This window comes from Penaeus chinensis, chromosome 6 (assembly GCF_019202785.1).
Source record: "Penaeus chinensis breed Huanghai No. 1 chromosome 6, ASM1920278v2, whole genome shotgun sequence".
NCBI classification, from domain to species: Eukaryota; Metazoa; Arthropoda; class Malacostraca; order Decapoda; family Penaeidae; genus Penaeus; species Penaeus chinensis.
In genome coordinates this window covers 21,360,861-21,373,360 of record NC_061824.1, presented here as the reverse complement: position 1 = coordinate 21,373,360, position 12,500 = coordinate 21,360,861, and the positions used below count along the sequence as shown (strand labels likewise).

Here is a 12,500-nt window from a genome sequence, read left to right as displayed (position 1 = left end):
AAAAAAAAAAAAAAAAACAGTTGGAAGAACAGTGACCTAAGATTATTAGAAGCAAGAATCTGGACATGAATATTTTGATCTTCAGGAAAATTCTTGTATATATTATGACTTATTTTTAGACCTGTAAAGGTTAATAATCCTACAAATTTATGGTATATCTTGTGTAACAAGTAAATCGAATATCAAAGATTACACAGCATTAATTTTGAGGCCATGCAAGTTTTGCTGCTGCCACATCATGATCTGTTAGGCGATTCCTGCTTCTTTAAATCCTGGTTTTCAAAGGTGAACCGGCTACTTGTGATTAGTTCTCTCTCTCTCTCTCTGTACATGTGTGTTTGTGTTTGTTTGTCTATGTATGTATGTAAGTTGGTAGATATGTAGGTACATATGAAATTTTATTTGTGCATAGAATTATAATTAGTTATTTATTAGCATATGATCTTAATATTTCAAATCGGTCCATGCCAGAAGAGTCGCGTTTGATAAAACGTAATTAATTTTGCTTTTCTCGACTGGGGAAGATGGATCGAATTTATTGAATTTCTACAACACACGAGCAGTTAAGGGATAACGATCTTGAAAAATATCCTATTTTTGTTATAATAGTAATGGTTTATTATTATTAGTAGTAGTAGTAGTAGTAGTAGTAGTAGTAGTAGTAATCATCATCATTGTAGTTGTCGTTGTTTTATTAGCATCCTCCTCATCATCATCATATGAAAATACAATTAATGGTGTTTACGGATGTTGGACATAGCAAGGAACTGAATGTACGGCTCAAGTTTGCTTGTACTGAAGGTTCAGTGGGCTTTTGTCCAGTACAAAATCGTCCGTTGTTCGGGAGCAGATTGGCTTTTGGGATGACGGGTTTGTGCCATAGAGACCTGTTTGCGGACTCGTGTGTTTGGTATTTTTGTGCGTATATGATTTATTCGAATCTACATGTGCCTATCGATGCAAGCGTGTGTGCATGTGCAAGGGAGGATGGGAAAGCACAACGGCGCGGGAGCAAGTGGGTTCCTAGGCAACCGCGGGGCTTCGTCTAGACCTCTCGGGGGCGGGGTGGGGTGAGCGCGCTCAGTCACATCGCTTTCCTCTGATGATTGGCACTCCGTAAATGTCTGATATATTCTGTGAATGATCAACGCCTGGAGTAGTGTAAGAGGAGGTAAATATTATCAGCTAGTCGAAAATTGTATTAGATCCAACAACACTGTTTTCTTCCCGTTAGTATGCGGTCTTTTCAAGTAGGAATGTAACCCGCGCCAAGCAGTGACCTGGGTTCTCCAGCACATGATTGAGCAGCCAGCAAGACCACACAAGATCAGGTTCCCCGACCTCCACGGGAAGTTCGAGTATGGTGTAGAGTGACCCGGTTTATTTTGAGAAAACCCCGCTTTCCTATTACTGGCGGGGCAGGCCGGGTGGGAGAAATTAACATTATTTCCTTTCAAGTAATTCGATTGTTTAAAGAACATCTTAGAATCATTTGGATAGAGAAAGGAAGAGGGAGAAAACCTCTTTAATATCAGAGTGAATTGTACTAGTATGTAAATCCTTTGCAGGAACATATCACACTATGGTTTCTTTCATTATTTCACTGATCTTTGAATTTGTCTGCTAAGAATGTAATGTTAGGAGGTTTTGCAAAAGTAATAAATAAAATATAGCTGTCAAATTAATTCCCAAAATACTATGTCTTGTTGTCATAATTAATATTAGGGGAGCAGAAAACCCAGCGATTTATGTACAAGTTGCTTTTCAGTAAAATGTAACAGTTTATTGCCGAATGCACCTAATGTACTTGAGAGCAGCTAATTGTAGCCTGGTCGGGTGTGGGGTGAACGTTTGACAAGATATGTGTATTATTTGGAGCTCGTATATACGGCCACAACAGTCGGTTGTAGCCCGCTTCGATTTAGGTCGTTTTCGCGCAGCCAAAGAAAATGGGAAGTTGTGTATACCTTTCATTTTCTATTGTGTAACTTTTTTGTCTGTTGAATTTTGAAGGATTTATTTGTTGTACTGATAAAGGGGGATTTTGTTTGATATTGCATTACTGCTGTTTTGATTTATTTTAATATGGCAGATTTAATTCACTTCCAACACGTGGCACTAGCAACACATTTGGCCGGTGCAATAAATTGCTCAAGAATGTTTGGCACTTACGAGAACGCCTGAGTGCCAACTGGGTCGCCACATTATCTTCATGTTTGTCTGCATCGGTGTTGTGCGTAGAAAACGCAACTCGCAAAGAAAACGCCACGGAGTATAAAAGAAAATGGAGTTGAGGCCGTTTCAGAGAAAACGTATAAGAGAAAACTTGTTTACGCGATTCCCATTTTCTGTACTGTAAACTCGGTCCAAGTGTTGTAGAGAGCATGGGTAATAATAAAACGGAAGTCAATCCGACAGTTGGCGGCCAGAATATTTAAAGGTGGCTATTCAAGGGAAGATCTTTAGTAGGAAAATATGCAAATGCGCATTTTCTATTAATTTTCCTTCGTTTATATAACAATTTCTACCATATCGTCAAGAATTTCGCCTGCATCCACGCTGCCTTTGCTCAGGCGGGGACTCTGTCGTGTGTTTGTGTCTGCTCTTGTTTGCTTTAGCTCTGTTTGTGTATTTGTAGGCGTCGTGCGTGTTTTCTGGGGGGCGTGTGTTGAGCTGACGAGGGCTGCGGGGTGTGACGTCACCGGTTGCGTGGTCTCCCTGGCGTCATGTGATCCGGGGGATCTTTTCACACAAGAGGGGATTTTGGCGTTAAGTAACTCCTTTATTGCGGCCTATGTGGGGTCTTGGCGGTACTCGTGTTGCTTTGCCTTTTTGTCGGTTAGCCGCTTTACAACTTTAACATCTAACTGTCGATCGGTATCGATAGGCATTGCACGGTTTCTTGATTTAAGACTTCATCTCGTTCTTTTTCTTTTTTTTTTTCACAGCGGGACCTGCTTGCTATTCTTTTTTTTTTTTTTTTTTTTTTTTCTTCCTACCCTCTGTGTCTTGACTTAGCATTGGTCTTGTGATCCCTTGAGGGGGTTAGTAGGCCCTGCGCCTACTAACCCCCTCCCCCCTCTTGACGGCATTGTCTTCTCCTAGGCTCCCTCACCCCCCGACTTCCGGCTCCATTCCTTCCCTCGCCCGTCTTAGGCAAGCCTTTCTAATTAGAGCTGACCTGACGTGACCTGATTTACTAGGGTAGGCCGTTCGAGACTATCGTTCCTTTGATGCCCAGTTCTGGTGCCATTTCCTGAGCACCCTCTCCCCCCCTTGCCCTCCTCTCTTCCCCTGTCCCTCTCCCCCCTTGCCCTCCTCTCTCCCCCCTTGCCCTCCTCTCTCCCCCCTTGCCCTCCTCTCCCCCCCCCTTGCCCTCCTCTCTCCCCCCTTGCCCTCCTCTCTCCCCTCATGCCCTCCTCTCTCCTTTCTCCCCTGTCCCTCTCGCCGTTCTCCCCTGCCCCTCTCTCCTTTCTCCCCTGCCCCTCTCTCCTTTCTCCCCTATCCCTCTCTCCTTTCTCCCCTGTCCCTCTCTCCTTTCTCCCCTTTCTCCCTCCCTTCTTACTTTTTCTCTTCTCCCTCTTGCGTCCCTTTCCTCCCCTGCTTCCTTCTATTCTCTAGGTTTCCTTTGTTTTCTTCCTTTCTCCCTCCTATTCTTCTTTCTCCTCTCTTTACCCATCCTTACCCCTTCCTTTCCCTTCCATTCCCTTCCCTTCCCTTCCCTCCCCTCCTTCCTGCCCTCCTCCACGCTCCCTCCCCTCCTTCCTGCCCTCCTCCTCGCTCCCTCCATCCCACGGGCGCGCACAGCTGTCGTGTTCCCAAGGCTGGTGACGGAAGCCGCGGCCAGGTGTTAATTACCAGCACGGTTGCCGCCGTTACCTTGGCGCGGGTCGAGGGAAGCGACGGTTTGATGCGCGCCCTTCGTTTCGGGAATCATTCGTGCAAAGGAGGTCATAGGATCTGCGAACCCGCCCCGCCAGCCCTTCTCTCTGTCTCCACCTCTTCTCTTCCATTCTCTTCCCTCCTCTGGTCTCCTCTTTCTTCCTTTCCCTTCTCTCCTCTTTCTTCTCTTCTCTCTTCCCTTCTCCCCTCTTTCTTCTTTTCCATTCTCCTCTCCTCTCCTCTTTTCTTCTTTTCCATTCTCCTCGCCTCTCTTTTTTCTTTCCCATTCTCCTCTCCTCTCTCCCCTTTCTTCTTTTCCATTCTTCTCTTTCTTCTCGTCTCTTCTTGTCTTCTCTTTTCTCTCTTTTCTCTCTTTTCTCTTCTCTTTTCTCTCTTTTCTCTTTTCTCTTTTCTCTTTTCTCTTCTTTTCTCTTTTCTCTTTTCTCTTTTCTCTTCTTTTCTCTTTTCTCTTTTCTCTTTTCTCTTTTCTCTTTTCTCTTTTCTCTTTTCTCTTTTCTCTTTTCTCTTTTCTCTTTTCTCTTCTATTTTCTCTTTTCTCTTCTCTAATTTTTCGTCTCTCTCTCTCTCTCTCTCTCTCTCTCTCTCTCTCTCTCTCTCTCTCTCTCTCTCTCTCTCTCTCTCTCTCTCTCTCTCGCTCTCGCTCTCGCTCTCTCTCTCTTTCATCTATTTCTCTCTCTCTCTCTCTCTCTCTCTCTCTCTCTCTCTCTCTCTCTCTCTCTCTCTCTCTCTCTCTCTCTCTCTCTCTTTCTTTCATCTATTTCTCTATCTCTCTCTCTCTCTCTCTCTCTCTCTCTCTCTCTCTCTCTCTCTCTCTCTCTCTCTCTCTCTCTCTCTCTCTCTCTCTTTCATCTATTTCTCTCTTTCATCTATTTCTCTCTCTCTCTCTCTCTCTCTCTCGCTTGCTTGCTTGTTTGCTTTGTTTCTTCCACCTCACGCCTTCCTTCCTCCCTCTTTTCCTTTCTTTTTCTTTCCGTCCTTCTTTCGTTTCTCTTCACCTGCCTTTTATTTATTTCTTACAATCACTCCGTTTATTATTCGGGCTTTAAGAGAGGGAAAACGTATTGCCACGGTGTTCGGATTGATGTCACATGACGTCATTTTAGTCCCGTGAGAAAGGAAAAGGTCTCGATTGTGTGTCCATTATCCCTTTAATTGGACTCGATGCATTGGTTTTATTCATCGCACTGGCGCCGGCCGTTCATCGTGTGCCGACGTGCACCTCGGCCCATGCACCTGTAAGGCGAGACAGCCATTGCTGATAGGGTGACTTCCTTACCCCCTACTTCGCCCCGGTATCCGTTCCCCGCGGCGCCATAACTGACTCATGAGTGCGGTACCCATATTCCTGCCTCACCCTGTCCATTGGCTGTTTACCCAGGCTGGCGCTCCTCGGTTTTTTCCTTGGGCCGATTTTGGTTATTGTTAGGCCTTTGCATGCAATTTATAGAAGGTGTTTGCCAACGAGCGGTACACCTGGCTGAGGTTTCCAGGCCTAGACTAGCCCTACAGCCGAGGAGACGCCGCCTTCTCGTGTTACTGCAAAGGCTTTATGCAACTGTGGCGCCGTCACGGCGTAGGAGCAGGTAGGCCCGCCCCCTCTGTCTGGATCTTGCCTTTACTGAAGATATACTGTTTAAACACAAAATACCTTAATGTACTGGAAGTATGATAGGTTTTAAATAATATAGAAGTTTACGAGGCACAGAAAGTATATACAAGGAGATAGCCAAGACATGCGATGTCAAAGAGAATTGCGACGCATTGAATTGCACTTACGTAAGATACGAAGTTGCCTCACCTAGAACCTGTCGGTCGGAAGCACCGGAACTAATTCCCTGTTTCGGCCACGGCCTGTCCTTCTTAAGGCCAGAGCACCGGTTACTGGCTTTTAGAAGTGTCTGACGTGTGCCTGTGGCAACCTCTTGTCGGCCGTTGCAGGCTGGGCGGCCCATGATTGAAACAAGTTAACATGAATCGGTTGTCATTGTGTCGCACTTCATAAGACGTTTGATTGACCGAGGACCAGTCATGTGAGCACAGGTCTAAACGCGTGATTTTCGTTGACTTTTGACTGACAATTTTCTTAAGAAAATAGTGATATTAACTGAGTGTACAAGACGAGCACTGTTATTCGAGAAACATATATGTTGTTGTGGTTTAACTTGGTGTGAGCTGAACTGGCAATATTAACTAGAAGGCTCATAAGTGTGTAACAATGGTCGGTGTTACGTATCAACAGCACACACACCCGGCGCAGTGCCAGTATTGTGCCTTCTGGTCCATCCACCGCTTCGGCACCTCGCCCAGGACCCCCAAGACTGGTAAGACGCCCAGGACGCCTAAAACGCCAAAAGGAATCCTGAAATGCAAGCACTTTTTCCCAACCGACGAGAACGGAGGCGCAGCTGCGAAGGACAAACTTTGCAAGAGTTCCAAGCATAAGGATAAGGACAGGGACAAGGACAAAGATAAAGATAAGAGCAAGTTGCATAGGTCGCATTCGGGCAAAAGCAAGAGTAGGGCTAAGGATGCGGCCAAAGCAGAGGCAGCTGCAGCCAAGGCCGAGGCTAAGGCCGAGGCGAAGGCTGAGGCCAGGGCCGAGGCCGAGAAGGTTGAGGCGCAGGCCAAGGAAGCAGCCGCAGCCGCAGCGGCGGCGGCCGAGCCTGGAGCCGCGCCCAAAGAGGATGTGAAGCCAGGCACCTCGGAGAAGGAGCCTGCCAAGGCCGAGGCTACCTCTGCAGACGCAGCCAAGACAGACGATGCGGCCAAAGCCGAAGCTGATAAGGCCGATGGGTCTGTGAAGGAAGCCGAGAAGCCGGATGCCTCCGCCAAAGAGCCAGAGGCGTCAGAGGCCCAGAAGCTGGACGCCAAACCGGACGACGTTGGAAAGATGGAGGAAGCCATCATCGCTGCCCTGGGGAAGGACGCCAAGGACCAGCTCGTCCCTTTAGGAAAGCCCACGGAAAGTGTGCCATCCTCTGAGCAGAAGGAAGAGCCCAAAGAAGCCGACAAAGAAGGTGCAAAGGAATCCGAAAAGGTGAGCGCCCAGGAAGCCGGCAAGGAAGGTGCCAAGGAAGCCGAGAAAGCCAGCGTGCAGGAAGGCGAGAAGGAAGCGGCCGAAGAAGCGGAAAAGGTAAGCGTTCGGGAGGCTGATAAGGAAGGCGGCGCCGAGGAAGCCGGGAAGGAAAGCGAGAGGGAAGCCGAGAAGAAGGGCGCCAAGGAAGGTGGTAAGGAAAGCGCCAGAGCGGCCGAGAAGGGCGGTGTTAAGGAAGCCGATAAGGATAGCGTTAAGGAAACCGACAAGCAAGCCGAGCCCGGGGTAAGCTCTGAGTTGAGGCTTGGCGCGATGGCACTTGCTAGATGGCTTGTTTCTGTTCATGGGTTGTGGGAGGGAGAGCGAGTGTGGGTGAGTGAGAGTCAAAGTGAGATAGTGAGTGTGAAAGAGTCAAAGTGAGATAGTGAGTGTGAAAGAGTCAAAGTGAGATAGTGAGTGTGAAAGAGTCAAAGTGAGATAGTGAGTGTGAAAGAGTCAAAGTGAGATAGTGAGTGTGAAAGAGTCAAAGTGAGATAGTGAGTGTGAAAGAGTCAAAGTGAGATAGTGAGTGTGAAAGAGTTTTTTTTACCAGGTCATTATAATGATACCAGATTTTGGTCACTGTAAACACATTTCCGGATTTGAGAGATAGCGAGTTAATACAGTAGAAGTCTTAGTTCAACTTTTACAAGACCAGTTCCCGAGAGGCCTATTTTCCCTTTGCTCTTTTCCCCACTGGCGCTAGGCCTAAATCTATTTTAGCGCTGCTTCCCACGACATTCTTAAGAGCCTCTCTGTGCCGCCTTCTACGCGCGCGATTGAACACATCCCGCATTCCGCCAGCGTTTTTATTTAGTTTTATTTCTGTACGTTCCTTCGTTGTATTCTCGCTCTTACTAAGACCGAGTGTCGCGGGCCTCCCTTCTCCTACCCCCCCTCTCCGTCTCTCCTTTCCCCCCCCCCTCCTACACCCTCTCCCTCTCCCCTCTCCTACCCCCTCCTACCCCCTTCCATCCGTCTTAGATCCCATGCGTTGCGATTTGTTAGCGAATGACAGTTCAGGGAGAAGTGTAAGCCGTGTCGGTCCACTATGCAGCGAGGTTTTGGCATTAGGGCTCGGGTTTCCCGCCGCCCTGAATGCCGCTGAAAATGTCCGGCTTTCTCACTTTTTTTATTGTACAAAAACGATATCTGTTGGCGTTTTCTTTTTTTTTTTTCTTGCTTTTTTTTTTTTTTTTTTTACCTAATTTCCCTGATTGTCAGTCTGAATATCGCCCAAGCCTATGAGGGGAAGACAGAGACAGAGAGAGAAAAAAGAAAGGATGATAAAAAGAGCGGAAAGGGAAGCGAAGAGATAGCCATACGCAATTGGATCTGTCGTGTTTCATTACCAATAGTTAATTGCTCAACCGCTTACCTCTGTCGTGATTTTGTTTGGAATCGAAGGAAATGCTCTGTTGACTGTGAACAGATTAGTTGTTTACTCCGGTATTACTTGCGGGACTTGCCCAATTTGTAACATCGTTTGTTTCTTGGCCTTTCCTCTTCAGCAGCTCCACTTCCTCCTCCTCCTCCTCCTCCTCCTCCTCCTCCTCCTCCTCATTTTCCTTCTCTTTCTCCTTCTCCTTCTTCTCATTTTCCTTCTCCTTCTCCTCCTCCTCCTCCTCCTCCTCCTCCTCCTCCTCCTCCTCCTCCTCCTCCTCCTCCTCCTCCTCCTTCACATCCTCCTTCTCCGCCCTCCTGACGGGAATGAGCGAAGTGAATGAAGTGAGAGTGCAAATATTGGTAGCTAAACAGATACTCCCCGAAGAGTAGGGCGAGGTCACATGTATTTATACAGGAAAATAAAACTTTTCATTAATTACCCATCGTGGACTTATGAATGAAAGTTACACATTACCGCTCAGTGCTGGACAGTGCGGTGTACTGTTTATGGGTCATGCGGCGGCAGGCTCTATTTCCCGCTTGCTTACCACCTGGCAGGCAAACAGGAATGCGTATTCCCATCGACCTGCAACAAGTCCTCATTTTGGACGACTTCTCACGTAGCCTTGTAGTTAATGGCTTTATTTTTGACGCGCAGATCTGAATTTGGACGTCGCAGCCGCCCACGAGTCGCCTGCGGCAGCCTCTATCTCCCTCCTTGTGATCTCGCCCTCGCCTATGGGTGCCTCGGCGGGCTCCCCTCTCCCCTCCCCCCTGCCCTAGTGTTCTCTCGGCCGGTGATCCTCCCCTCCCTCTCTCTCTCTCTCTCTCTCTCTCTCTCTCTCTCTCTCTCTCTCTCTCTCTCTCTCTCTCTCTCTCTCTCTCTCTCTCTCTCTCTCTCTCTCACGCACGCGCGCGCGCACACACACACACACACACACACACACACACACACACACACACACACACACACACACACACACACACACACACACACACACACTTTCCCCCTCTCCCTCTCCACCTCTACCTCCCTTCCCTCCTTCTCTACCCCCCTTTTCCTTCCTCCCTCCTCTACCCCCCTTTTCCTTCCTCCCTCCTCTACCCCCCTTTTCCTTCCTCCCTCCTCTACCCCCCTCCTCCTTCCTCCCTCCTCTACCCCCCTCCTCCTTCCTCCCTCCTCTACCCCCCTCCTCCTTCCTCCCTCCTCTACCCCCCTCCTCCTTCCTCCCTCCTCTACCCCCCTCCTCCTACCTCCCTCCTCTACCACCTCTCCCCGGCCACTTCTGGGCCCCCACCCCTTCCCCACCCCTGCCCCCATCGTGCTGCATTTTCTCCCTGCTCCCACTCGACTTCAATTATATGTGCCATTTTCACCGCGCAATACCCCTCTTCCTTTACCTGCCACCTCTCCCTTCCCTCTTTTCCTTCCTCTTTCCCTTCCTCTTCCCCCTCTTCCCTTCCCTTTTCTGTTCCTTTTCCTTTCTCCCTCCGTTTTGACTTTTCCATCTCCCCTCACCCTTCTCCCGTTATTTGCGTACCATCTCTGTTATCTTTGTTCCCCTCGTGTGACGCAAGACGCCCCTTTCAGCGTGTACCTCGGTGCCCTAGCGTGTCGTGCGCATAAATACTCTTGAATGAGGCCTTGCACTTGGCTATGACTTCGCACAAAGGATAGAATTTTTGGCCGAATAGTTAACTAATCGCTAGTAGTATATGCTGACTCACCGGCCTGCTATAAATGATCGCATTTATTTCCTTGAAGAGAGATGCAGTGGGGAAAATCGACCACGCATTTGTAATGAGCGACAAACGTTTTTTTTTCTCTTCTGTTTACATTTTCTTTTGCATTTTGTTTATTATATTTTGTGCGGGTAGGGACACTGAGGAATTTAAGTTGGCGTGTTTTGACCCTCGTGAGATTTAGCTGAAGTACGACCGTCGCATGGCCTTGCAAGAAGAAAAGAAGAAAATGTTGGTTCAAAAAGAACGAGGTAAAAAAAACGGTAGTCATCAGCACTCCGAATCTCAGCTGGCACTTGAGTACACAAGGTCAGGGAGGCGACACGAGAATAAGCTTGCGGTTGATCTGATGGGTAAATCGTATCACTGCCTCGTTCAAACCGTCTCGAATTATCAGTACCTGGAGTAGCATGATGAAAACCGTTCGCTAGAGCTGGGTGTGGCGAAAGGCCCCGGGTCCCGAAGCCCTTTCGGGTAATTAAGTAGCGGGTGTCTTGGCATGGACGCTTGTACGCAGATGCTATTTTGCGAAATTGTTTTGGTGGGCGGTCGTTAGAGCGATTTGGCCTGAGATTGTGTAGCATCCATGTCATCAGTAGTACTTCGAGAGGGCAGCCTATACCAGGCAGCCACTGAAGGATTTGTGTTTTTGTGGTATTTGATCCATTTGCTTTAGATTGTCTTATGTTAACACAATGGCGTTAAGGACGACGTAATGTTGAACACGGAATCTCGGGAGTCACTTTATCAGCGAGTAGACCGAATTGTCCAGTCATTCATTGAGTGTTCCTACAGCTTGCCAAGGTAAACCCCGCAAGGCCGAGCGCGTCCCCGGCTTCTGCCTTCTCGCCTGCATACAAGGTAGGAGTCAGGGGGTAATATGACGCTCGGACGCTCTTGGCACCCCACCCATCTTCAAGGCTGTGGTCGGTCTCCCATCCTGTAAGGCGAGGAGCATCCTTCTCGCCCCCCGCCCCGGCCCGAGTATTGCAGAGGCTCATCTCCTCCTTTCGGCCTTTGATATAACCCTTCTACGAGATTGATTGCCAACTGTTCTTCATTTTTAGTCCATGAAGGTTAAGGAACCCGCTATTATTTCTGCAGAACTGTCTTTTTTTCGTTTTTGTTTTGTTTACCGAGATCGGCCAAGCAAGATATTCTGCCTCTCACCTTGTCTCTCTCTCTCCGTTCTCTCTCTCTCTCTCTCTCTCCGTTCTCTCTCTCTCTCTCTCTCTCTCTCTCTCTCTCTCTCTCTCTCTCTCTCTCTCTCTCTCTCTCTCTCTCTCTCTCTCTCTCTCTCTCTCTCTCTCTCTCTCTCACACACATTTTCCCTCCATCTTCCCCGGTTCCACATCGCTTCTCGTGAGGTGACGGGTGACTTCCTTTGAGTACATTTGCTGTAGAGAAAATATGTCGCAGCCTTGTTTTATATGGGGTAATTCTCGAAACACACTCGGCGGCCGCACTCGTAACGGTAGACGACGCGCAGGTTGCATCTGAGATATTGTCGCTGCGAATAGCTGGGGCATCAGATAGGCGGTGCCGTTTCCCTGCAAGCCCACCCATGCCCCGCCCATTCGTGTCAGTGCCACGCCTCTTTGCGTCTCGCACATCGTCGTATTTGTTGCTGTATTTTATTATCAGTATGATTTATTATTGTTTCTCTGATGCTTATCTGGCACACTAAGGGCTTCAGATGGACAAAATAAAACCTAAAAAAGGAAGACCCTGAAAGGTGTTCTTTGCCGCTCATGACACTGGACCGAAACAGCCGCGTAGTATTGTTAGATGGCGTTAGACCCATCTGGTTCTCGTAACCGTCGTTAGTCCTCGGGACATTTGCTCACCTATTTTTTTTTTTTTTTCTTTTTTTAGTTTACGAGGAAGGAGAGGGAGTGGGACATATTTTAGGTGCTCGAGGTTGAGGGGGCAGAGAGTCATCCGTGGGAGGGGGAGGGGGAGCTGCGTTCTACTAGGCCTGGTAGACAGAGTGCAGAGGCAAGGGCACAATTTGATGTGGACAGCAATGACACGGGGCGGCAGGGCGGGAAAGCCGCGACAGTTCGAGACCAGAAAATCTTGGGGGTATTGTGGCATTTCTTTGATTCATTATGGCAGGTGAGAAGGTCGGGAAGTTTAGGCGGGTATGCGAGGGGTATTAGAAGCCGGAGGGAGGCCGAGGTAGGGTAGTGGGTAAGGCATGTCTGAAAATAGCTTTCGAAGTTTCCCATCTCCCCTTCTTGCGTCATCTTTCTCGACTTAGTTCGTGGATCTTGGGAAATCTGTGTCGCGACGTCTCATAACAAACTGTTTTTCTGTTAGTGCTGAAACAGTCTGCGCTTGATTTTTATTTTCCCCCACGTGGTGAGGACTGCATGCTGTTAGCTGTTAAAAC

General features: G+C 48.2%; 1 protein-coding gene across 7 annotated transcripts in view; it reads left to right on the top strand.

Moving 5' to 3' along the window:
• Window positions 1–5,812: 5,812 nt before the first annotated feature.
• Window positions 5,813–12,500, top strand: part of LOC125026353 (fibrous sheath CABYR-binding protein-like) — a 25,067-nt gene continuing 18,379 nt past the window's right edge. For 2 of the 7 annotated variants that reach the window (XM_047614743.1, XM_047614741.1), the window contains exon 1: window positions 5,813–6,940. In XM_047614743.1, the coding sequence (XP_047470699.1) occupies window positions 6,119–6,940 (822 nt within the window). In that variant the 5' untranslated portion in view covers window positions 5,813–6,118. The remainder of the gene's footprint in view (window positions 6,941–12,500) is intronic. The other 5 variants (XM_047614737.1, XM_047614738.1, XM_047614740.1 and 2 more) reach the window with 4 other exon arrangements.